Below are 25,008 nucleotides of genomic sequence, written 5' to 3' on the forward strand. Positions count from 1 at the left end.
CGCAAGGCTGAAAAATTGTGAGGCGGAAAAATACAATGCGTATAGGTCAGACGAAAGAGCCTTTGCCTCGCAAGATTATCTGAGCAACAAAAAAAAAACAAAAAAAAAATAAAACAGCCCTGAGATAAAACGCGCGTACAGTATGGTCATAAAATCGCAAAGATAAGTACTTTATATGATGCATCCTGCAAAAAATAGAGAAATAGAAAGAGAAGAAGAGATCGACGTCAGATAGAAGAACAGGCACGACAATCAGGAAATTTCTGCACAGTTAACTCTGGGCGCGGTCACAAGTTCGAACGGGTTGATGAGATCTTGACCGGTTGCGTTGAACGAATGGCTAGAATGGATTCGTATGCAAGCTACTGTTCCTCCGTTGTGTACGCCTGTGACGAGTCGCCAGCATCACGTTCACCAAGCTCGATGCCAAAGCTAAACCACGTTTGGTGACGAAAATCGGGCGCCAAGTCCTGAGCCTCGTGCTGATTGCTCACCGGCATCTGCCTTGTTTGCCAGACAAAAAGCCGATCTTTGTGCTTGTAGGCAGCAAGTCAATTAGTGAGGGCATCGTAGCGTCGAAGGAATGGTTCGCTGTTTGGGACAACAACCGCATACTGGATTTTGCTGCAGAACACGTCATCGCCTTGTGAAGAGCGACACAACGTACTCGGGGTTTCAGGATAAGACCTTAGAATTGATCAGTGCTTGTAAAGCAGATAACCGCTTGTGTCACTAGATGCTCTTTTCCCAGCCGAAGCCGTCCGAGTCGACGTGCTCGTACTGCGATAGCGTCCACCTTGTTCCTGCAAAGTCATGTGATAAAGGCATCCCACTTCAGCCTTGGATCTTGCTTGCCCTTTAGATTCTACTACAAAAAGTATCTCACCAGGAGATCATTGCTAGCACTTTGACATTCTTCAACTCAAATAATCTCGTTTAACTTTCTCCTTGAATTCAAGGGCGAGGCATCTATTAGCCAGTCTGCGCCAGCCGTTTCTCTACAACCCCCTCGTTGCTCCTTTACTACCCACCCACTCGTCGCCTCAGAGCAGAAACAAGCATATCAGAAGATCTCTGCTACTGGTTATCACATAAACCTCGGTGGCCTTACTCTGCGTCGCATTTGCGGTTCACCTCCCGCAAGACAACGTCGTAACTATTTGGAAACAACGGCTGGTGATGAGCTAACCTGCGCAGTGACTGAACTGTGTGCATCTGAAGAAGCGTGAATCTCCACTGCATTGGATCAAAGGTTTTCTACAATCCGATAGACTAGCGGGTGCGACATCAATACTTTTGGCACCTGATCTGCAGCGCTTTGCTAAAGATGCCTTCTAAGCGCTTTAAGATGGACCATGAGCACTCGAACGTGTTGCCCTCCTATTATTTCCAAAAAGCAGAGCAGAATGTTGAGCAGTGTCTGTTTGGAGAACAGCCCGGTTCTGACATCTTGTCGCTACCAACTCAGAACGCAGCTATGGACGATTCGAAATCAGCGCTACGAGCCTACGGCATGCAGCTGACGAAAGCCACTTGCTCCTCATGCAGCACATCCCTTCTTCCAGACGCAAATTCAGCGGCAAAGATAGCTGAGAGTTTACATAATCTTGACGCGTCAAGCTTCTTTTCGTGTCAGAAATGCTACATCCGAACATGTATCGGCTGCGGGATGAGTGCGCGAGCCTTGCGACGGCCAGCACAATTCCGCTCCTGCTGCCCACAGTCTCAGATATTTTGTATTTGGATTTGGCTCTGTGCACCCGAAATTCCATACCACGCAAAGGAGGACACCAAAAAGCAGTCAAAAGAGGACTTCTCTAAGCCCACTAGTCCAGAAGCAAGCACAAAAGACTTCCCCTTCAGGAAACCCAACGGAACAGGGTATGGTGGCGCCAACAGCTATATTGGCACTTCCTCTGCGGATTATAGCGATGAAGAATTCCCATCGCATGTTTTTCACAAACAGTCACCATCACGTTTGCGTGGTAGATATTCTCTAAATAACGTAAAGCTCAACAAAGAGGTCATTTTAGCTCAACGACTATTTCGGGCGCTTAATGAGCTACTCTCTGAACACTTTGCAAATGAGGCATACCTTCAGGCACCACCGTCTCTTCTCTTTACGATGTTTCAAAGAAGTCGGGCGTTAGAAATAATGGCAACAATGCTTCGAACGGACAGCTTTGAAGAGATCGCCTCTAATTCGGACCTGTTCTGCAACATTCTTGACCTTATCGCCAAACTAGCAGATCACTATCGCTTGGCTCCACTTGTTTTAGGGCCAAGGAGCCTGTACCCAGTAGAGCAAGGCTTGTTGAGTACCACTCTGCTTTCACACCATATCCTTTTACCTAAGAACCAGGATCCGAATGAAGTTGCTGTAAGTACTTCTTCATTTCAAGCTGCACTTAGATAATCTTGAATGCTCGTCAAAACTTTTTTTTTCCAGCGGCTTATCAAAACGTTCCAAACTGACGAGTTTCCAGCCTATCATACAGCTCCTTGACAAATTCTTCCATTCCACATCTAATTTACGCAAACAAGCAACCAGGATGCAAGAAGAGTTTCTCGACACTGAAAGCCGAAGACTCCTTAGAGTTTGTGAACATGCCGACAAGATATTCCATTTTGTCCAAGAAAGAATGAAAGCATTCAGTATCCCACCTACCTCCTGCAGCAAGCCAGAAGCAGAACCAGTCATGACCTTGGCACACCAAATGGCAGCATGGCATCGTGAACATTGTGTCGAGTCTGTAGACGATGACACTTTCAAACATGATTTCTATTTTGTAAAAGAACAACGGAGCAAAGTCCATCCTGCCAAAGGACGAATGAAACGAATTCTCACGGAAATTGCAACATTACAGTCGGCTCTTCCGGAAGGGATCTTCGTTAGATATGCAACTTCTCGCCCAGATCTTATGAAAGTACTCATTATAGGTCCCAGAGAGACGCCGTATGCGCATGGTCTCTTTGAATTTGACATGATGTGCCCATGGAACTATCCCCAGTTGTCGCCCAAAATGCATTTCAAGACCACTGGAAAGGGAACAGCACACTTTAATCCAAATCTGTACCCTGATGGCAAGGTTTGTCTGTCGCTGCTGGGCACTTGGAGCGGTCCATCGTGGGAACCAAATCGATCCACCATCTTACAGGTGCTAGTTTCCATCCAGGCCATGATCTTTTGTTCGGAGCCTTGGTATAATGAGCCGGGAAGGGAAGGTCGCGAGATGAAAGATCAGTCAAGGAGGTTCAATGCAGAGGTACGAGTTTCTAAAATGGCATTTTTGTATCTAATTTCTTAAGCTTTGAGAACCATTTTTAACTGACTTCCATCTCAAGGTGCAAATCTTGACCATTAGACACGCACTTGTAGATGTCCTTGTCCAAGCAACCAAATCTCGGAGTCAAGGATGCTGGCATGATGTAATTGAGAAGCATTTTCGAACATATGGTAGTGAGATAATGAACACATTGAAGGATTGGCAGAAGAAGGCAGAAAAAATGCCTGACAGAATGGAGGAGAATCGGTACGTAATGTTGTTTCTAGTTTAGTTTTTTTTTGTCCTATGTTCTGACCAGTCAAATCACAGCTTCGCGTTCAAAATATCGTCTCCACCATTGTCGACGGCCACGAGTCAATCAAAGTTGCCCAAAACATTCTCCTCCGGCTTTCAACAGGAAACACAGCCAGATACAGGGAAGCAAAGCGTGCTCCCGACCTGGCATGAAACTCTTTGGCCTAAATATTCACAAGTTTATGCACCTCATCCACACTATTCCACGAGTCCAATGAAACGCGTACTAGGAGCAAAACTTGCCGCGCTGGCGAATCATTATCAAAGTACGCTTGTATTTCCTACGCCGGGAACAGATACCTACTTTGTTGATCTTCATATTCCGTCGAAATTCAACAATATACTCCAGGAGATAGCAGTGACTACTCGACTGCCTCTTGTAGTACCCGAGAACCAGCACACGCAATGGGCCCCAAACACTGCGCCAAATTTACCATCGAATGATTCGTTTTACTTTGATATGTTTCAGAAGATCCAGGCAATAGAGACACAAAGTCATTTGAACTCTGTTGTAGCAGCGCCGAGTGGAAGTAATCAATCAACATATCCAACTGCGTTCGCAACGACGTATCCGTCTTCGAAGACATACGTCCAAGATTTCTCCGCTATTTACCAAGCAAAACAATCGGAATCAAAATTTCCTCATAGCAAGGAGAGTTCCGCTCTCAATGAGGTGAACATGGTAAGAACGATGGAGAGTTTACATAATCATAAGGTCTTCAGAATTGCCATTCTCTACATTCTGGGACTTGTGGAGAGACTGCTCAGCTCTTTCAAATTGCTGTTCTCAATTTCTTATTTTGACGCTATGATCTGACCACATGTAGGATATTTCTACCGAAGGACAGTACGTTGAATCATGGTTGGCGTCAACCTACTCGCCTACTCCTATGCCAGAAACAGACTCCGGAGCTTGGTCCGATAAGTTAATGCCAGATGTACCCGACGATATTCTCGCAAATGGAACTTTGGCTCAACTCTCAGAACGGCTTCATTCCATAATCACACACCTTCAGTCGGCCAAGAAGGTAAGCTGCCAGTGCTTGTAGCTGTGAAGATTTGCACCAAATTCGACGTTGAGGCTAACTCATTCAGATATTTCCTTCTTCTTCGCCAAATTATACGGCTATTGAGCTGCAGCAAATGGATATTCTCGAAAAGGCAAATAGAAACAAATGGAACAAGAAGTTTGCCCTTGACGACTTCGTGGACAACCCAGCCTTCTCAGAAAGCGAGATTGATGACGATTTTCAGGCGTATTTGCCAGTATATGGTGGAAGAGTTTTACAAAAAGAGATTGAAGCATTCGAAAAGGCACTTAAAAACTTTCTGGGTGATGGCTGAGACATTTGAGCACGGGTAGAGGTTGAAACGCGGCTTGGAAGTGTAATGTACACAGTGTTGAGCAGTTACGAGGCATAGTAGTAATCAAATATGACCATGAGAGTTTTGTTCAATAACTTTCTTCTGCTTGCAGCCACTTTGGATCATCGCTGCCTAAGGGCTTGGGCATAATGCGCCAGCCGACATCAAGTCCTTCAATACTTGCGGAATGTTTTACAGCAACAAGCTTTCCGAGCTCTGTGTCTCTTGTCTCTAAAAATTCAGTAACATCTCGATTGGTCTTTATATCCTCACAATCGAAGCCGGAATTGCCTTCATATTGGCCTAGATCGCGCAGATACTTCATTGTACCGGCTAAGCTAGCGTCAACAACGTAGGCGCCGCCTTCTTTTGCACGTCTATAGAGCGCAGCCATGATGCCTGTGGCAAGCAGATAACCTGTTCCATGGTCAAGTGCTTGACAAGGCATCGGTCGTGCTGGCGATCCCTCGCCAAAATGCTCGGCCTCAGACACGTTCATACCGCTGCAAGTTTGAACTATTGAATCGAAACCACGTCGATGAGACCACGGCCCACGTGTTCCAAAAGCGGACAGATTGGCCACTATAAGGTGTGGATTTATCTCATGTAGCACCGTAGCTGATAGACCTAGATTGGCTAAACTTCCAGGTCTGTATCCTTGAAGAAAAACATCGGCTTCCTTCAGAAGGAGCATCAGCTTCGCTTTGTCTTCCGCCTTCTTCAAATCAAGCTGTATTGTTCTTTTGCCACGCTGTACATCGCAATCGATATCCGGCAGCGCTGGTAAGTTTGGTGATGTAACCCACAAGACATCAGCGCCATGGACTGCGAGTGTTTTTCCAGCGATAGGAGCGGCAATGACGCGACTGAGGTCTAGCACCCTCAGTCCCTCCAAACATCCACGGGAGCTGGCTTTTCTTTGTACGGGCCGCGGAAACGGGGTGGAGGAAACCTTTTGAACTGTGATCGGCAGGTCTGGCAACTGCTGTGCCTGTTCGAGAACGTCCCAGTCAGAATATGATCGAAGAGCAGCCACGATAGCATTGCTCTGTGCAGCCGCTTCCTCCAGATCAAGCGCTCTCCAGGCCTTTGCCGCTTGCGCTACATCTTCTCTAGTCGCCGTCGTTTCAAGACCAAGCAGCTTTAAAGCGTTGTCCCGATGATGAGGAAATCCATCGTGAATGCGAACATAGCCGTCAGCTGTTTGGTGCAGGCCGCCTATCGGTCCCCACGGATCCTCATTCGTCTTGCCATCAAGGACGTACAACCGCTCCGATTTAAACTCTGCTGACGCATGTCGAAGGGGGACCGACACTCTTGGCACTCTAATGCCTTGCGCCTGCGCATGGCAAGTTGCTGCGGCCAGCGCAGATAGCGCAATTGTGGCTTGCGCAAAGGCGCCAACCTGGAATGATGATGGAAGCCCTAAGCCCGAGCCTGGCAGTTCCAACGACGTGAGACTTTCAGATGGAAGCCCCAGGTGCGTCCAGATTTCGTGCACGATTTGTCGAGCGACCGTGGTCGTGCGGCCAGGAACGACGCGTGCAGCAGATTGAGTCATGATTCAACCCACAGCTTCTTACGAGGGCTAATGGCTCTCAACTTCAAGCCAACTCGAGTTTTGGAGAAGAATTATAGTCTGGCCAGTACGGACCGACGTCGCAAGGTTGCGGAGACACCGCAACGGCTACTCGAATGGCGCAGCGATCCGTTTCGCCGAGCTTGAATTGACCGCTCTCGGACGTGGCGAAATCCATTGCTGACTCCATATCGAAACACAGGTGTCGAAAGACTTACACTGCGCTCTCACAGCGCATTTCAACGCAGTGTCTAGGCGACGCTTGCACTGTCAAAACATGTCCAGCTCCTCAATCCACGAGGAATGAGCCATTTGTTGTGCGTTTCTTGCCTGAAATTGACGGACAGTTGCACGCGCTGTCAGGCCACAAACTCATCCAACTGTGCACGAGTCGGAAAGATGCCGAACTCCAGCTTTCGCGTTCGCAGGCCGCGCTCATTTGCCAAATGAATATCATGTATCCCGGCATAAGACGTCAAGTGAAGCACCGAGCACCTCAATCCCGCTGGCTGTTCCTGCTGTAGACCAGAGATGCCTTCGCACGGCCCGCCTTCTGTTTGGAAACCAGGTACTTGACCGCCCAATTCTGCAACGTCTGACGGTGACGCCTGGTGGTTCCCGCGCGAGTGACTCATCATGCATAGAGCGTCAATTTAGACGACTTGGATCCACGCGAGAGAGCAAGAACTGAGTCTGCTTCACGTCTGCAATTATGCCGAGGCGCAGCGTGACCACCGCCTCTCATGTATGGACCCCAAGACCTCATCACCCAAAATATACCAGTCCTCCTAACCCCCCCGTTCCACCCCGGTTCGGAGACTCCTCAGCTGGTTGTGTCCTATTCAGGTTGCTTCCCCAATTTCTAGAACAAAGAACTTCGTATGCCTTTGGCATCATGCGTTTTTGGCCATTGCAAGGAATGGTGCGGGAATTACGTCCTCGTGCGCTATTTCTCCCAATGGACTGTACTAGGTACTGTCTTTGCAAAGCGCCCCAAAGCAGGCCCTACAATCGAATCGACGGCGATTAGGCCTTGTGTATATCACCGATATAGCGGCTCGCGCCGCATCGGATGCCGACTTCCTAAGTTTCTTCCAAACTCCGCCCCAACAGACGGACCAAGGTCCTTTGGCATGACGCACCCACACGTGGCGCATGCGGTAGGACATCATGCACAAAGGTTCGAAACCGACGTGAATGGGCTAAAATCTCCTACGAGCATGTCGTCTCGCTCTGCTGGCCGGCGGATGCACGCGCACTTGCGTCACTAATCAGATCGTTCCAGAAACCTCGACCTTTGCCATCTGTATTTCCAAAAAGCCTCTACCCACGCGCTCGCTGATGACCGTAGGGCTGATGATGGCGTACGCTTTTGGCTGATTTGCAAGGATATCTTCTAGCAATGTAAGATCGGCAGGGCCCCCTTGTCTATGCGTGAACCAACGGCCTTTCGTCAAGGACAGCGAGCATCAAGGAGAGTCGGTAAGGCTAGCCTTCTTTTGCGCACTGACAAATGCACGATTCAAGCCAAAAACCAGAAGGCTCATCTGTTTTGCGGTAGAGAAGGGCTGCTCATCATCGCCTCGGGCAACGCGAAGACGTCTTCAAACATGGCCGTGTCTGCTTCAAGTATCTCTTATGCTTACGCCGCACGGGTCCTGATCAATTCCCGCGTCTTCACTGCCTACCTGCGACATTGCGAAGAGTTACCGATGGTCAATATAAAGTCATCAAATGCCGGGGTGCGTTTGGATCGGTTGCAGACCTTGTACCATCGTATATTGCCGTTGATGACTTCACCCAGCACTCTCTAAAGCTTTGTTTTCATGTTCGCGTCATGGAGCGCTCACCAGAGGGAGCAAGCTCCAAGAAACCCCCCCGGCGATACGCGTTCGCGTGCAGCAACTGTCGGAAGAAGAAGATACGTTGCGATGGGGCACAGCCAGAGTGCACTTCCTGTGCCCGTGCGGAAGAGGTCTGCCAGTATCCCAAGAAGCGTATGGAAGCGCAGCTAGCGCAGGCTCAAAAACGTATCCAAGAACTCGAGTCTGAGTTGCTAGAAGCACGATCTAGTAGCCCTTATGGCAGCCAGCCCGCATCATCTCCTGGGGCACTATATTCTGACTCGGAACAAGACTATTCTCTGTACTCCCAAGTTGGGTTCGATGACAAAGGATCGGTAAAGTGCACGACGGGAAGAAGAGAATGCGACATACTAATATCCTTCTCAGATCACTTATCATGGGCCGACTTCGCGCTTTCAAGAATCTGCTTTCGAGGATGACGATGACGAGACCCTAGAAGAAGCAGCCATCGTTCGGGAGAGGCTTAAAGAATCCTCTCAAAAGCACTTCAAAACAACGTACGAAGATCTGCAGAATCGATGGCAACCGCTGTTGGTGAAGAAAACTGAGGCCGACTTTGGCATTCCCACAGATGTTGCGATCCACCTTTTGTCCGCCTATTTCACTTGGCAGAATCCATTTCACAATTTCGTCTACAAGCCACGTAAGTAGTGCAAGAGTGAATCAGATACGCAATATTCTATCTCCGACAGAGAGCGTTCACTCACAGTCGTATAGTGTTCATCAGGGATCTAGCTGGAACTGGACCATACTGCTCTAGATTTCTGCTTACATCGATATTTGCGCTTGCAGCTCGACACTGCAACCATGACTCTATCGTTTATCAGGATCAAGGTGAACGTTTTCTTGTCGCAGCTAAAGAGCTTTTAGTGCGAGAACTTGGTAGCTCCCGGCCTGCCATCGCAACTATCCAAGGCTTGCTGATCCTAGGCTGTCGACAATGTGGCATAGGAAATACGTCCGAAGGATGGCTATTCTCTGGCATGGCACGTCTCAATATTCTTTTGACGTCCAAGTTACTGAACTAAGTATTCATTATTTAGGCCTTTCGCATGATGACTGATATTGGTTTGCATCTGGATCCGCAAAGGCTTTCCAGATACGAAAATCTGACCCCAGTCGACGTTGAAGCACGGAAAAGACTTGCTCTAGCGGCATATTCTTGGGACAAGGTCCTTAGTTTGACGCTTGGGCGACCTCCTACTCTTTCAAAACTATGGGTATCGGTGGATGACATCTGTAAGGTGTACTTATTGTCGATGAGAGAAATCTTCTGACACGCCGTCCAGTCGACGATTACGACGATCGAGAGTACTGGTACCCTCTGGGCTGCGAAAATCCTGGCGAATATCGTGCAGCTCGTTCGTATAACAGTGCAACTTTCAAGCAGCTATGTCTACTGCTTGAGCTTGTGGGTCCCGTGTTGACAACAGTGGCAAGCCACGGACGTGCCCGTGTGACCGTTGGTCAAGTAGAATCCATTCAGAACCGCCTTGAGTCCTGGTATGATCAACTGCCGTCAGTGCTTCGCATCGATGACGCTGGTCAGCGGACGATATGCCCCCCTCCTCATGTGTTGAGCTTGAATCTATACTACCGTACTCTTCTCTCAATCTTATTCAGACCTTTTCAGCAAACGTCATCTAGTTCGGGATCAACGATTCAGGAAGTCAAGAAACAACTCCTCGCTGAGCAAGCCGCGATCATGCACGACTTGCTCACTCTTTACAGCCGAGCATTTCAAATCAAAGAAAATACCTACCTGATCAGCTATTGCATCTACACCGCTGCTACGGTCGACATTGCCTTGCTGCGCGTTGGGGACGACGAGCAAAGGCATGTCGCATCACTTCGTTTGAGAAGTGCACTGGAAATAATTGAGTCCGAAAGTCGACAAGCCCCAGGCATCAAAAGGAGCGTAGATATCATAAAACGCCAGTTAAGAGCTACTACCTCGGAAAGAGAACAAGGAGAGAGCTCCTCACGACCTCAAATCAACTCGCGACAGCAGTCTTACGATCAAACCTTTGCACTCGTCGATCCCAACAGCTTCCCACAAAGTATCAACACTAGCGCATCGCTGCAGGAATTTGGATCTTATACTCATGCCGGCTCATCTCAGTACTTCGGAGCCTATGGTGGTTTTGATGAATCACAAGCTGCCGTCCATTCCGTTGAGAACGCCGGATGGCAAGGTGGCGGTCAGCATCATGATCCGAACAGCAGCTATAATCCCCAGACTTTTGGTTGGAATTACGATCACTATCCGCACCAGGCATTTTCTGGCGGCTCAAGCATGTATGGTTGGCCGCCGGGATCTGGCATGTCATGAGCAGCGTGAAGGTACGGATGGCGCAAATCATGAGAAACAAGCTCATGCCTCAATCCCATCACACATATCATCCCTTAAATTTCGCGATGAATAACTACAATGATGGTTTGACTTGGCCCCAGCCAGGGGTGTCAAGCTGACTCCAGACCTCGTTGATCGCAATTTCCCAGTGCGAAATATTCGTGCCACCAGCCGGGCCTGGATCACCGAATGCTTGAACCTCTCGCTCTCCATTCTCGGTAATTTCCAGCAGAGAACCTCCAGGGACCGAGTCATCTACGCAAAGGCGGTATAACACTTCTGCAACCTGCTCCGGAGTGACCATTCGGTCTTTTTCAAAATCGATCGTTCTCGCCTTGTGCTGATCTTCCATCAGCATAGGCGATCTTACTCCTCCAGGGCATACACCTCCAACTTTGATACCAAGCTTCTCATTCAGGTCTCCCAGTGAGCGGACGAATGCTGCCACAGCATGCTTGGACGCAAAGTACAACGGGTAGCTGATACCATGTAACAAGCTTGCAACTGAGCAACACACGACCACTCGCTTTGGGTTGGACGGACTAGCCTTCGGCTGGCCTTTGGGTGGATTCATCCAATGAGATAATGCCAGTTGCGTTGAGCGGATAGGATGCGTCACGTTCACGTCCATGGTCAGATACCGGTCACCGTGCGGATCATCACGGCTCTCGGCACTGCCGGGGGGAAACCAGAAATTGCTGAATTTGGGATCGAAAAGACCTGCGCCGGCGCAAAGGATGTCCACTTGACCAAATTCTTTGAATGCAACGTTGAACATCTCCTCCAGCTCGGCCCATTTGGTCACGTCGGTTTTCTGGAAAACGGCACGGGGTGAAGAGGTGAATTTATCGTAGTGTTCTTTCGCCTCCGGGCGAAGACCCAAGTCAGCGATCAGGACATTGCAACCTTTTGAAAGGAGCAATTTTGCGAAGGCGAAGTTGATTCCTAATAAAGAAGAAATGGATAAGCATGCAACCACAAATATGACCTGACCGTTCGTGACCCACCGCTTCCCCCTCCAGTGATGATGGCAGTTTTGCCATTCGGATCAAAGGTAGTCGCCATTGCCTCTGTTATTTCCGAGCAGGTGAATTCTCTTGAACCATGTACTTGAAGTTTTTTTTTTTTTTTTCCCTTTCTTCAAAGGATATTGTGCTTCAAGATCTGCGGGGAGATGAAGTACCTCAAGCCCATTCACTCTTCAAGCTGCCGGCCCGGAATTGGTCAACCGGCAGCTCCGCTTAATTGACCCCAACGAATCATTTGTTAGCCAGGAAGCTTTCTCCGCAACCTCGAACTGACTTGCCATTTTCCCGTCGTCTGCCTGAATCCAAAAGGTCACGACGATGTCACGGGCACTACCTCCACGAGCGGGTTGCAGTCGTGAAAGGCCGCAGCAGCCCGGTTTACACAACTAGCACACACTAGCCCATGCTCAGATGGATTTTCTGATGTCAGTTTCTTATCCTGGCCTGTGACCTGGGGCCAAAAGTGGCTTGAGCGCACGTGCTTTTATCGTAAGCAGTCCGAAAATAGGAGCTTCTCATGAGATGACGTGGGATTGAGAGGTCAACCGTCCTCCTTTCGCGTCCTCTTTCAAGGCAGGACACCTTGATCAAGGAAATGAAGGCTGGCCAGCCTTCTGGCCAATCAACGCCAGGAATTTCTGGTGAGTTTTAATTCGATATAACTCAGCACAGAAGCACCCCCGTCGTAGCTGTATCAACCGAACCCATGCCTTTCACCCGAATCACGAGCCTTGAAATTATCTGGCATTAAAAATGGCTGCTATGAATTCTGATTCTTGATATCGCTAAAACCAGCCGGATATCCTCTCTAGCAGGCTCTATTGCCAATCCGTTTGCAGATTCCTCAGACTATGGCATGAAAAAGGTATCTGCGTGCTGATGGTACAAAAAAAACAATGCAGTGAGTTTCGTAGTATGTCAAGAGTTAGCGGGCATGCTTTACATTAGTCGGAGTCAGAGATCGTTTCTTAATACAACACTGATGAATTGAGCGGAAGCTGCTACTCGTGGACGATTATGCAAGTCACTATCGCTGATCTTTCACGACGACAGAATTATTCTACATTAGACTAAATATAAATGGCTGAGGTTTTGTGACAAAAAGTCTTCCGAAACAACCAGATACCCTATGCTTTCACTGTTAGCAGAGTTATCTCTTGCCAGACCGCTCGGAACTCTATGCAGCCTACCTAACTCCAGATTCAACAAAACTTGTTACCAGTTACATAACAAAAGAACCGATTCCGCAGTTACATCGTGGCACTATGGCGCATTTTGTTTAGTCCGCGGCAAGAGCTTGGGTATCTCGTCAGCCGCAATCGTTCTGATATTCTTTTCCGTGAGGCCACGGGAGGTCAACCAGGCAGTTCTGCTTGTTCTTTGCAGGATCCCAATCCTCCAGTCCGCAGATAAAATTTGAATACAGCAGATTATGGTGATGGACGACCGCTTCGACCGCTTGTCTGGTGAGGCATTTTCCGCTACTCTTTAGCAGGGACTCGTGAATGGTGAACGTCTTTTCGGTGTTCACGTAAGACTGTTCCCTGAGGACCTCACCACACCTTACATCTAACAGCGGCGTACCGTCATGTGCTGCGAGGGCTGTGGGGCCGCTGTGCCGAATGGCTAGCCATCGTTGCCGCTGACCAGCTCGAGATTGCACTTGCCCATCTAACCGCAAAATATCGGGATATTTCTGGAGCAGTCCACCATGAAAGTTTGAAAATGCTGTGATCTGTAGACACAGAACTCGCCCATCATTGTTCGCGTTGCTGATGACAAGACAAGGATGTCCGAATGCCTGCGGTTTGTTCTTGAAATCTGGATGCACAAGAATAGGCTCACGTTCGTCAAACTGTTGAACGAAGCTTTGCTGAGGCACCCAAGCGATCACACCGGGTCGGATTGCGGATTTGCTTATTTGATGTCGGTTTTCTGTGTTATGCCGCTGCAATGGCAGAGAGAAAGGAGCACCTGTTCTCCAAAAAATGCTGCTTTGCCATGCTTGCACCTTGGATGGACCAGGCGAAGATCCTTCGTCTTGTGTTACTGAACGTTGGTACGCAATGCAACGAGCCATTGTCTGCTTCTTAGCCATTTTGTTCAATCAAAGATATTCGATGCAACGACCGGAGAGATGAGGAGATTGAGTGCTGGGCACGACTATTGAATTGATAGCGAGACAGCACCGAGTGTTAACAATAGTCAGCTGGCAGAATGCTGAGCGCCAACGGCCACAATGGCGTATCGTGTATAGGCGGTCTTTTCGACAATAAGTGAAGAATTTGAAACGTCGAGGACAAGAGCTCAAGGAAGAACCTCATATGAGGATTGAGGTCCAAAAACAATGGACCCATAGTCAGAGAGGAGTCCAGACGGGATTCGTATCCACGCAGTTCTGGGGCATCGCGATCTGGGGTTGAGCTGAACTTGCTAGCCCCGTTCTTCATTGCGAGACTCGCACAAGCAAGCATAGGTGTGGATATTGGTCGATTTGACTCAGTGCGTCGAATTGAGTAGCAGACAGGCTGAGAATCTTGCAAATCGGGACGAATGATTAGAAAACCGCCGGTGGAAGCGTTGCGACTGCCTGTGCATCGACGACGGCGGAGCGTACACTGGACCTCCACCAAGCAGTAGAGTCTCCACAGTTCCAACCCCGGGCCGCACCTTCTCTGCTGCGGTGCCGAACAAACCTTGGAAATGGCCGTCGAGTAGGGAAATGAGGCGGGCCCGTCACAGCCTCGCGCGTTTCCTTTGTCAGGCTCCTCCCGCCGCAGAACCTGCTCTCAAGATTGAAATCCTTTGACCGCTAACTAGCGAGAGACGAATCTCTCGCTCGCTCCGTCGCGAAGCCGCAGCTTGCATATTGGACCTCGCCGTTTCCCCTACGCGTCGCCATCCGGCGCTCTTCTGCGATGGCTTCACGACTGGCCGTGGCAGCGCAGAAAGCTAGACAAGATACCCTGCACGTCAACATCCGCGACCTCGAGGGCCTCGAGCCTCCACTACACTCGTCAACGTCCTAGGGGCCGGTGTCGTGTGCGACGATGCACTTCATCGACAAAGCTGGAATCGACGGCGTTTGATGAGCAAAAAGAAAAATGAGTTGGCTCAAGTGTCCGGGAGCCGAACGAAGCACTTTTTATTTCCCCTTCTGCTACAGAACGAAATCAGCGAAAGGCTTTTCATGTCCACGTCGTTAGAACGCTGAGCTTCGCGTGCGTCGCTCTATCCTCGTATTTCTGCTGGGAAGAAGGATCTTCACTCCGTTCGTCGATGTTTCTATTGGCTTCCTTCCGGATTGTCAGTTCGAGCATATAGTGAAGTTTTTTTTTGTCGCCCAATTGTGAAAACAAGGCCAATTCATCCCCCGTCCAAGAATCCTTTTCCTCGAACACTTCTTTCTTCTTCAAATTTGGATTTTCATTTCACAATAGGTTTAATGGTGTCGCACCGCTTCAGCCTCTCTAGGACGAGAGCGCTGTCACCGCGACCCGCACTCCGAGTAACTCGCACCCATCGTTTCGCAGTTCCGACATCATCCAATGTGGTTCTTCCTAGTTTTGTCCTGGAAATCGTCCAATCTGCTGCACGACTCTGACTAGACTCGTGCTCTCAAGTCTTCAGAGCTATGATTAAATTATTTGGTCGCATAGCGCGTGCTGCCCGACCCTCGTGTGAACAGTAGTTGGCGAACAGAGCGATTTGCTTTGAAGCGGGGCCTCAGATGATGCACGCGGCATACTCTGCCTCACGTACACGGGAACGTTGATGTGCCCCTGCGAAAGTCACTCATGCTTTTATTCACCTATAGCTCACGCCACGACGAACGATTTAGGTTCGTGGATTCACTTTGTCTGTGAGGGCTGCACACCGCAATCTGAAGAGAAGCGCCCCTTGTCCGTGTACCGATGGACTTTGGGCTTGCTGCGGCACGAAAGATGGCTCCATGTTAGGTTTTGGATACAGCCGCGTGGAGACCTTGGGAGATTGTCGATTCGCGATGAAGCGCAAGCGTCACTAGTTTGAACGTTCGGTGCCGACCTTGACCACTCTTTACACATGAGATGGTGGGAAACAGTTCGGGAGTGGACGTGCTAATGCCTCGAGTACAGCATAGAACTGAAATGAGAGATACTCGAGTGTGCGTTGCCGTGAAGCTTGAGCTGTTTGCACGTAACTTCTTAGGTGATGCATTATGTACTAAGGATCTTCGAGCACGACACGCATGTAGATCATATGCCCTCTCTGCACAAGAAGAAGTCCACTAGGCTCGGAACGGATTCACTTAGCCGACAACATCCCAACTTTAGAGTAGACGCTTAAAGTTCCATTTCAAAGTTTGTACTAATGCCTAATTCTGCCCGCCCAAAAGTGGTGTCGACGCTTCGGTAGCTTTGAATTCAAGACACAGAGAACCGCCTTTATTCATGTGCTCAAATCCAGTGCGGGCAAGTCATTGTACGGTGTACTGGATCGTCCGTATTCGCAGACCTATAGAACCTTCATGCCACGGTAATTGAGAGAGTATGCTGCTCCGCATTTGAGTGCTTGCCTGGGGATCGTTAACATCAAACCAGAGCTCAAGCGGTTGCCACCTGAACCGTGTCTATCAAGCCTAGCATGCACACAACTAGGACCTCGCTCTCGGGCTGCGCGTTCACGTCTCCAATGACCCCTATATAACCGTACCTCTGTTTTGCCCACGCAATTGGCGTCCTGTACCTTGTGGGACCAAGCCTTCTCGGTAGCAATTCGCATCCATCATTTGCATTGCGAAGTGGAACGGCGCTTTCTGTCTTCTCACTCTCGGCAGCTAGGCTCTGCTCCTCCGCCTCCATGGCAGTGAAGACAGCATGCTCCTTTTTAACGTTGCCGAGGACTTGCGCTTGGCGATACACAATCTCGTCCTCCACGCAGCGCCAGGCCGCACTCTCGTCGCCCTGAAGCAGTTGCCGATTCTTCCGCGCGATGACGCCTCTGCTCGGCCCTCCGTCCTCAAACGTCCAGAAGACACCAAATGACGAGAAGAAGCGTCGCACGTCCTGGGTAGGCGGCATATAGTTCGCAAAGTTCGCCGCGAACACGACACGGCCGCCTCTCCGCATGTACTCGACACATGCGACTGTGACGTCCCGGCGCTGTGTGATGCCTGCGTCCACGATCAAAACAGCAAGGGGTGGGTTAGAACGCTTGCGCAGCGCGGCGACGGCAGCAACGGCAGTGGAGCAGTAATAGATGTCTGCGAACTTGCGGAGAAGGGTACGCAGGCGAGCGTACATGCGCGAGTCGGCAAAGGTTCGGTCCTGGATGCCGATGGCGAGGATACGAGGCTTTGGTTTTGGACGAAGGCTACTCGTGGCGGGCGTGAGGGTCGTCATTTGGTCAATTAGTTGTTTAACTGCCTTGTTTGTCTGTGGATTTCGTGATACGCTGGAAGGTCAAGATCTATGTTCAAGAACTTGCGCTATCGAACACCGACCGCAAAACTGTTGGACGTGAATTTTCGAGTCGTAGAAGTGAGCCTGAGGGTAGTTTTTCTAGACGAGCTTGATGGAGAGGTTGAATCCCAGCCTGATGGTAATCGGTTGGAGAGGTCAATGGTCTGATAATCGTCCTCTACACGATTGTGAGACAATGCAAGCTTGTGGTTCCTATGACAGAGAAGTGGCTTTAGGAAGTAGAATAGAAAGTAAGAGCCCTGCTAATAGTCACGGATGTGTGTGAGTGCTGTCGCGAATGTTTCTTTCAAAGCTGCTGATATGAACGAAGCATTTGATGACATTACGTGCTGATCGTTCTGTTTGATGGAGTATGTGGACTGAAGATTGGCTTCCTAGTGTGACTCGACATGGCTGCGAAGTCCCAGTGACGGTAAGTACAATGTTTGTCATGATGGTGATGAGTGTGAGGACTAGCAAAGCGATGCAGCTTTGAGCACAACCACGACTTGAGGATGCTTGCCATGGTGACAGCGAGAGCGAATGGAACAGAGAGTGCAAATTAACAATACAACTGCTCTATGCTGCTTCGCGGTAGTAAACGAACCACAGAAGGAGCACAAAGAGCTGGGTTTTGCGAGAGACGATCCGGCGAGATACAATGACGTGACTCTCCTGTTGAAAGCACCATTACCTGACAAGGTACTCATGCATCATCTGCTGCGAGGCGCCAGCCCTCAGAACATCAATTGTCTGCCCCGGCAAATAATAGCCAGCATACGAGGGAAACAAAAAGGAAAGCTTAAGCATGCACTAGAAATCGCTCACAACGTTACAAAGACGTCAACCGGCATTGCTTCATCAGCTTCTGAGCACGAGGGCTGCGTCCAGGATCTAAGACGCGGTTGAACGATTGGTTTACATCAACAGCACAGGAGAGCAGTGGACAGTTGAGTTCGGAGAGATGTGCAAAGGCGGACGCGCGCTGCGACAGCGGCACTGCAGACGTGAAGACGATTGAGCTTCTCGAGCCGCGTCGCGTGCTCAGTGCATGCAAATGCGGTCCATTGGCTCAAGCCGGTCTTGCTTCCGGCCACGAGCAATGTGTTCAGCATGCATGTGGGCTGCACAAGCAACGCGGGCGTGAGAAAGGCGACGGGGACGGAAGCGAGGCCTCGCCGTCGGCCTGCGGCTACGAGTTCGCGGGGGAACGCAATGAAATCAGCCGCCCTATGCGAGCGAACAGCATGCGCACCTGGTGAGGAGAAGGGATCCTTTGGGCATGAAGGTAACATGGCAGCCCGTGTAGCGAGCGAGATGGAGATCGCAGGTGCTGGACGAGCCAGCATGGACGAGCTGCTCGGAGAACGAGCCCCAGAAAGAGAGCGCATGTGCAGCGACGCGGCGAGGGATTGAACGGGGCTCCTGAGTATCAGCACAGGATGTTTCGCGACAGAAGAGAGGGCAGCAAGGCCGTCATGGCCGTCATGGGAGCTAACCGGGCGACGTCGTCATCAGCAAGGAATAAGCGAAAGCGTTCCGCTCGAATCCGCCGGATGTTTTGGAACTGCAGAGCGCCGGCTCGCCCGCCGCGAGCGCAGAGGCAGCACAGGCGCAGGCAAGCTGCCGTGCCTCGACCACCACCACCACCTCCGCCAGCAGGAGCATCATCGCCGTCATCGTCGCCACCACGCCTCGGCCTGTCTCTCTCGCTGTCCGTCGTGCACGCAGGCTCGCACGCGCGCACACGCAGGCACGGAGAGAGAGATGCGCCGTCGTCGGAGTGCGTGGGCAAGGTGCAGGATCAGCAGCGTCATCGCCAAGCCAAGAACCAACATCGCACCCCGGCCGGCTGACTTCGCACTTGGCAGGGCGTGCAAGACAGCAGAGAGATGGCGACCAGCACCCACCGGCCGACGACGACGCGACAAAAAGGGCGGGCTGCCGGCGTCTCCTCTTGCGGCGGCCATCTTCCGGCGCGGCTGTCTTGGCCGTGCTCGTCGTCTCCGTCCTCCTCGGCTTCCACGCCGGCATGGCGTGCCCCGAATGCCGCGCAGCGCAGTGAAACATCACCATTCACTTCGCAGTCGATGATGAAACCAAGGATAGCACACGAGCGTTCGCCTGATGGGGCAACGAGCGGCTCTGCGAAGCGGACGAAGCTAGTTTCCGGCGCGTGTGGTTGGCGCGAAACCACTCCACTTGCACTCGTAATCTTATCTTAGCGGCACGACTGAGCGCCAGCAAGGGGATCAATGAAGGAGGCAAAGATGCGCCAAGTCTCCATGCCCAAAGCAAAAGACTCGGACTTGTCATCTGCGAGCCCATTCATTCACTCACTCGTTCACTCTCGTCTTCTTCCCCCTCGCTTCTTTCGTTCAGTTCTGTTCCAAATTGTGCCTTCTTGCCGACGGCTTGCTGATCGACCGGCCAAGAAAGCATCGACGCTGCGTCTACCATTGCTCTCCTTGATTCGCTTTCCTACCCGACCTTTGGCAAAAGTGGCTGAGAGCTGCCCTTGTTCCGCAACACGCGTCCTTCGTCAGTTATACCTTTTCAGGATCCAGCTTCTTGCGGACGTCATTGGAAGCAAGACCGCATCGCGCAACCTTGCTCGACGGTTCGCATGTGTTCCTGACCAGATCTTCAACATACAATCCTCCTCCCCCCCTCTCCCCCCCCCACCCTCCCCTCCGCCTTTTCGCTCGACTCGATCCCTCTTGTTCTTAAGCCCTCCTTCTGCACACCGGACGGCTGCACCGCCCGGATCCAAGCAGTCATGACTCTCCACGACATCACCATACCTGTAAAGGAGCCGAAATGGAATTCGAAGCCCGCGTGGAAGCTCCCTGGCTGGGCCGAGCCTGTTGTAAGATACCCTATTGCCATTTTATACACTACGATTCGCCAAGATGCTGACGTAGCGCGTCCCAGATTGTTGCCACTATTCTTTTTGGAGCCATGTACTTCACGCGCAGACCTAGATATTCGATCCTGGGCAGGCGGGAAACTCTGTACAACTCTTCGCTCGACGACCCAGACTCCGCGCGCTCCTCGGACGAGCTGATTCCATACGACCCCGAGAATGAGGATGACGCCCAGGATCCCATTGCGGCCGCAAAGCACCTACCCAAGACAAGGCGCTGGTGCGGTCTGCTTATCCACACCCCTAACACAAGCCGCTTCAAGGATAACATCCACTCGCGCATATTGCAAAAGTTTCCTTTCTTGATCGAGATGTTTTACTGGATTATCAACTACGCTTTCTACCGCATGACCAGCATCACTTCGCAACGTATTTTTGGTAAGACGAACATATGGGAGGTCGCGCAGGGGCATGGCATCGCCGTCTTGGAAGCTGAGCAGTTTGGGATCCTGTCGTTTCTATTTCCATTTCGAGAGAGGGATGTCCAGCAGTGGTTCATGGAAGGACACCAGGACGCGCTGACTGTGCTGAACCGCACGTACGCGCTGATCCACATTCCCGGCACAGTAGGGTAAGCGTCAACCTGTCCGAACGTATTGCTCTCTTTGCGCTCCGTCCATGAATGATCGCATAAACGTTGAACGAAGCGACTGACGAAGACGAACAGCTTCATCGCCTGGTACTACTTCACCGCGCCGTCGCACCCGACCTTCGCGGCCGTCCGCCGCACCATGACGCTGACCAATTTTCTCGCTTTCCTCACCTTTATCTTTTACCCGTGTATGCCGCCGCGCCTTCTTCCTGCCGAGTACGGCTTCGTGGATAGCGTTCGCCACGACGACGCGCAGTCCGTGTGGCAGTCTGGCAAGTACGTGAATTCGCTTGCTGCGATGCCGAGCATGCACTTCGGCTACGCATTCTGCATCGGCGCCACTTTGGTGTGGCACTCGACCATCTTCCGCTCCGGGCCGTTGCTGGAGCGAAACGAGCGCCGCAAGAGCAAGGCCTGGAAGCTTTTCTTCCTCGTGTTCGGCGTGGGCTATCCCGCTCTCATCCTCACGACCATCATCGCGACCGCAAACCATTACTTCATGGACGCCGGTGTCGCATTTTGCTTTGTCATATTAAGCTTCCTGTGCAATAAGATCTTTTACGTATTCATTCCCCTAGAGGACTGGTTCCTGTGGCTTATCAGGGCAGAGAAACCGATCCCCAGCACGGGCGAGAGGTTCAGAGCGATGGGAGGACGCATGTAAACTATGCATGCCTCGCACTGCGCAGACCCTTGGTTCAATCTTGTTTTCTGGCTCGTTCTCCTCTTGTCCATGGGCGGCTTGGCATTTGGCGATGGCGTTCGTTGCTTTCCTGTACTGTTTAATACACAACAGAGTTCGCTTTTTTTTTTATTTCTGGGTGGACGTGCATCTGGCGCCGAAAAGTATGAGCGCCCCATCATAGCATTTCTCGGAGACAAACTAGACGCCATAACGGCGTAATTCAGAGCATATGTTAAAGGCAAAGGCATAAAATGGTTCTCTCTTTTGTTTTTCGTCCGCTTTCGATGGCTCTTTCACCTCCGCATCGGCGGGTAGCCGATTGCGATCAAGCGTTCAGCTTCTCTACGCGCGTTTGTGGGCAACGAAGCAAATTTGCGTTTCCTGTTCTTACATAGAATCAGATAAGATTCTCCGATAGGTCGTTCCTCCTGCTATTCATTTCTTGCCCGAAGTTCAGATCCGTATCGAGGCTGTGTCACGTGCTACATAAGGCTGGCTAGCGTCGCGAAAGTTCAAAGCGCAAGCGTGTAAGTGACTTTCGAAGAATTGGGGCGTTCGTCGCACTTAACAACCACCACATTGCCCACTATCGTACCACAAACTCACAATGGCATCCGAAGCCGAGCAAAATGACCCTCTCCTCATCTTGCGACGCGCCATTGCGTCTGGCGTTACGCCGATGCTGTCAACCACGGAAGATGCAAGCACAGGAACGGACAACATCGCTCAAGCAACGCACATTCACATCGGCACGCCGTCTGGGCAGAAGGTCTTTCCGTTGAGCATGGAGACACGGTATATGTCGGACTCAAAGCCCACAGACTTACGCTCCATCTACTTTGTGTGGCTTCACAAAGACGATACGACGACCGCGTACATCTCCGCTCGCGCAGCCGCCAACAAGGCTCTTACCGAAGCAGGCATTGTCGAGATCAAGAACTTGCCCTTCACAGACAGGACGGACCTCGTTGCATGGCTCGATGGCACGAACGAGGAGAGCGAGAATCTGCAAGTGTTGGACTCTGCGAAGGCGAGCGCCCAAGCCGATAGGGCGGCTGCCATCACAGCAGGTACGGCCGACGGTGCACCCGGCGCCGCTCCTGTCGCTGCGGGAGCGGGTAAAGTGTCTGTTGCCATTGATCCAAAGTTGGCGAAGATCTACGCTGGAGAGAGGAAGATGGGTGATCGAAACAGTATTTTGAGGGGCATAAAACCAACTGTCCGTTTTCTGCGCACCCCCCCCCCCCCCCCAAGCGACATTTTGGATCTTCTGACTGTATGCTCCAGGATTTCTCGCACGTTCGCAAGCAGGCGGATGCTTATCTTGGCCGCTCGAAGTCGCGCCCGACCGGACCGACCCCTGCCTCAGTTGGGAACCCAGCGCTCGTCTCCGGTCTTAAAAAGCCCGGCTCAGGACGACGCCTCGAACCGATCATTCTGCTCTCTCCCTCGGCGTCATCCCTTCTGCGCATGTCCAACATCAAGCAGTTCCTCGAGAACGGAATATTCGTACCAGCGGACTCGGCTGCGGCTGGCACCATTGGATCCGCAAATCTTTTGTACACGTCGCGGCTTATGCCGTCTATTGACCCGCAGCGACCCTTCCGTTTCATTCTTGTCGATACGCCGGATCAATTCAAACCGGACTACTGGCAGCGCGTTGTCGCGGTATTCACCACGGGCCAGACGTGGCAGTTCAAGAGTTACAAATGGCAGAATCCAGCGGAATTGTTCTCCCACGCTCTGGGTATCTACCTTGGCTGGACCGGCGACGCAGTGCCGGATACGGTTAAGGGCTGGGGGCGCATGGTCAGAACTGCATTTGTGGATAAGTGGACGCCCCATCAGGGCGAGAAAGGGAGGTGGCGAGACAGGGAAGTTGTCGAGGGCCTGTGGAAGGCGATTGAGGAGAGCATGAGAAGGAGCGGATGGACAAAGGATGGATTTGTGGGCTGAAAAGCTCTGGCGGCAATGGGCTATGTGTAGCCCGCCGCTGACAGTCGGCACCTGAGCCCGAGCAACCCGGTCCCGGGCCTCAAGTTTCTTCAAGCGGGGAAGAGCGCGCGTGTATAGACAACGGCATTAGCGACGGCGTTTGCAGGGGGATTTGCTCCAGTTCACTTGAAAATAGACGCAGTGACGCGCCCCCAAAGAGGCGAATGCCACCGTTTATCGAGGCATGCTTGGCTTCCACGATGTTTATCATAAAATGAAAACAGAGGCGGACGATGGCGTCTAGCAGCACGTAACGAATGTAAAGCTAAAGATGCACCAACACGTTGGGTAATCTTCACTGGCAGCGCGCGCATTGGCGACACTTCATCGGCCAAGAAAAGAAAAACCAAAGGGAGAAACTGGGGGAAAACGAGCCTGCAAAGAAGAAGGTCTTTTCATCCCAGATGGGTTGCTAAGAGATAATTGTGGCAAGATCTCCCAGGGCATTGTAGAATACTACTCAAGCTTGGGCAATTCCACGGCCGTTCCTGAAGTGGCCATTATCCACCAGGGTGACCAATTCAATCTACGCTCTCTAGGAATAAACGATTTAATCGGATGCATAGAGCTTCCCGTACGATTTCGAAGAGCACGATTAAAATATGTCGATTCGACGCAGTATTTGACTTGGACTTCTATTCAATTCCACAATACGTCTGCATCCGAACACCACCGCGCGCCCACAGCCGTTCGAGCATCGAATCAGACATGATATCTGCCGGCGATGGGTGACTCGATTGACCGTGGTACAAACTTAAGGAGACTGTCAGAACGTTACCTTGCTGATGCGGGGCGGACATCGAAACCAGGACCTGCCGGATTCGAGACCATCACTCAACGCAAGTCATACGTTCCTTCTTGGACAGGTACAGCGATCTTTGCAGACACGACCAGAAGTTAGAAGAGGGGATCAGAATGTGGGCTGGACCCGTCCGTCTTCGCAAAGACAGACGATGCGCAGTTTCCTGGTGTAAAAGCTTGCGCAGACATTCATCCGCCTTCCGTTGACTTTGCTCTTGGCCCCTGGCAGCTGCCAGCGGTGCATCTAATCGCCGCTGCAAGAGCCGTGCGCAGGCAACTTGCGTAAGTTTTGTGTTTGCGTACTTACTTGAAGGAGTCGTGTTGGCCGCTCGCGCTTTTGTCAGCAGTGGGCCGTGGAAACCTGGCTCAATCTCATTCTTTCTTGCCGTGCGGCGAAGATGTTCAGAGACCCGTCCGCCGTACTGGCCTGCCTTTGTCCGCGTTTCTGGACGCTAGGTAGACGTCATAGCCCCGTGCAGCCATTGCCTGTGCCATGATGAGACCAATGCCCGAGTCGCCGCCAATGACGAGACATGACTCTCCCCTGAAGATTCTATTTGAGAACCATGAGCAGCAGCAACGAGCGTAGAGTTCCATCGATCAAGTTCAGCATGCTGATGAACAAGTCTCGCAGCAGAGCAAGTCGGGAGACCGTTTCCGGCATAAATTATTTAGATGGCCTTTCAAGAGTTCTGCTCGGCGGTTCGAAGAAATTACAGGTATAGATCAAGGAAGATTGTTCATGCAACGAGTATGCTATGCGACAATGGTGCTCGTGTTGTTCATCGACGACG

At 51.1% G+C, this 25,008-nt stretch overlaps 9 protein-coding genes across 10 annotated transcripts; 5 read left to right on the top strand and 4 right to left on the bottom strand.

The window, feature by feature from the left end:
* The first annotated feature begins 887 nt into the window (after positions 1-887).
* On the top strand, positions 888-5,026 carry PV09_03235. Of its 2 annotated transcripts, XM_016356408.1 has the most exons (6): positions 888-2,380; positions 2,487-3,266; positions 3,346-3,533; positions 3,597-4,263; positions 4,409-4,609; positions 4,677-5,026. In XM_016356408.1, the coding sequence occupies exons 1-6, from the start codon at positions 1,328-1,330 to the stop codon at positions 4,923-4,925; spliced, it is 3,138 nt and encodes a 1,045-aa protein (XP_016215931.1). In that variant the 5' UTR covers positions 888-1,327; the 3' UTR covers positions 4,926-5,026. The 2 variants fall into 2 exon arrangements, with proteins under 2 accessions (XP_016215931.1, XP_016215932.1); XM_016356409.1 differs by having other exon boundaries at positions 3,597-4,609.
* PV09_03236 (uncharacterized protein) lies at positions 4,973-6,773 on the bottom strand. Its single transcript, XM_016356410.1, has one exon. It carries the CDS (start codon positions 6,505-6,507, stop codon positions 5,035-5,037), a length of 1,473 nt encoding a protein of 490 aa, XP_016215933.1. The 5' UTR covers positions 6,508-6,773; the 3' UTR covers positions 4,973-5,034.
* Positions 6,774-8,337: 1,564 nt separating this feature from the next.
* PV09_03237 (uncharacterized protein) lies at positions 8,338-9,418 on the top strand (the record flags this gene model as incomplete). The annotated part of the gene is made up of 3 exons (XM_016356411.1): positions 8,338-8,704; positions 8,757-9,033; positions 9,108-9,418. The coding sequence occupies exons 1-3, from the start codon at positions 8,363-8,365 to the stop codon at positions 9,416-9,418; spliced, it is 930 nt and encodes a 309-aa protein (XP_016215934.1). The 5' UTR covers positions 8,338-8,362.
* A 14-nt stretch (positions 9,419-9,432) lies between these two features.
* PV09_03238 (uncharacterized protein) lies at positions 9,433-11,727 on the top strand. Its single transcript, XM_016356412.1, has 2 exons — positions 9,433-9,629; positions 9,680-11,727. The coding sequence occupies exons 1-2, from the start codon at positions 9,443-9,445 to the stop codon at positions 10,720-10,722; spliced, it is 1,230 nt and encodes a 409-aa protein (XP_016215935.1). The 5' UTR covers positions 9,433-9,442; the 3' UTR covers positions 10,723-11,727.
* Positions 10,771-11,875, bottom strand: PV09_03239 (uncharacterized protein). Its single transcript, XM_016356413.1, has 2 exons — positions 11,751-11,875; positions 10,771-11,688 (listed from the first exon to the last, which is right to left on the bottom strand). The coding sequence occupies exons 1-2, from the start codon at positions 11,806-11,808 to the stop codon at positions 10,817-10,819; spliced, it is 930 nt and encodes a 309-aa protein (XP_016215936.1). The 5' UTR covers positions 11,809-11,875; the 3' UTR covers positions 10,771-10,816.
* A 1,205-nt stretch (positions 11,876-13,080) lies between these two features.
* On the bottom strand, positions 13,081-13,869 carry PV09_03240 (uncharacterized protein; the record flags this gene model as incomplete). Its single annotated transcript, XM_016356414.1, has 1 exon — positions 13,081-13,869. The coding sequence occupies one exon, from the start codon at positions 13,867-13,869 to the stop codon at positions 13,081-13,083; it is 789 nt and encodes a 262-aa protein (XP_016215937.1).
* Positions 13,870-15,990: 2,121 nt separating this feature from the next.
* On the bottom strand, positions 15,991-17,858 carry PV09_03241 (uncharacterized protein). Its single transcript, XM_016356415.1, has one exon. It carries the CDS (start codon positions 17,153-17,155, stop codon positions 16,358-16,360), a length of 798 nt encoding a protein of 265 aa, XP_016215938.1. The 5' UTR covers positions 17,156-17,858; the 3' UTR covers positions 15,991-16,357.
* A 2,037-nt stretch (positions 17,859-19,895) lies between these two features.
* Positions 19,896-21,706, top strand: PV09_03242 (uncharacterized protein). Its single transcript, XM_016356416.1, has 3 exons — positions 19,896-20,084; positions 20,150-20,712; positions 20,809-21,706. Exons 1-3 carry the CDS (start codon positions 19,995-19,997, stop codon positions 21,395-21,397), a joined length of 1,242 nt encoding a protein of 413 aa, XP_016215939.1. The 5' UTR covers positions 19,896-19,994; the 3' UTR covers positions 21,398-21,706.
* Positions 21,707-21,971: 265 nt separating this feature from the next.
* On the top strand, positions 21,972-24,492 carry PV09_03243 (uncharacterized protein). Its single transcript, XM_016356417.1, has 2 exons — positions 21,972-22,637; positions 22,706-24,492. Exons 1-2 carry the CDS (start codon positions 22,026-22,028, stop codon positions 23,372-23,374), a joined length of 1,281 nt encoding a protein of 426 aa, XP_016215940.1. The 5' UTR covers positions 21,972-22,025; the 3' UTR covers positions 23,375-24,492.
* Positions 24,493-25,008: the final 516 nt, after the last annotated feature.

This window comes from Verruconis gallopava, assembly GCF_000836295.1.
Source record: "Verruconis gallopava strain CBS 43764 unplaced genomic scaffold supercont1.8, whole genome shotgun sequence".
NCBI classification, from domain to species: domain Eukaryota; kingdom Fungi; phylum Ascomycota; class Dothideomycetes; order Venturiales; family Sympoventuriaceae; genus Verruconis; species Verruconis gallopava.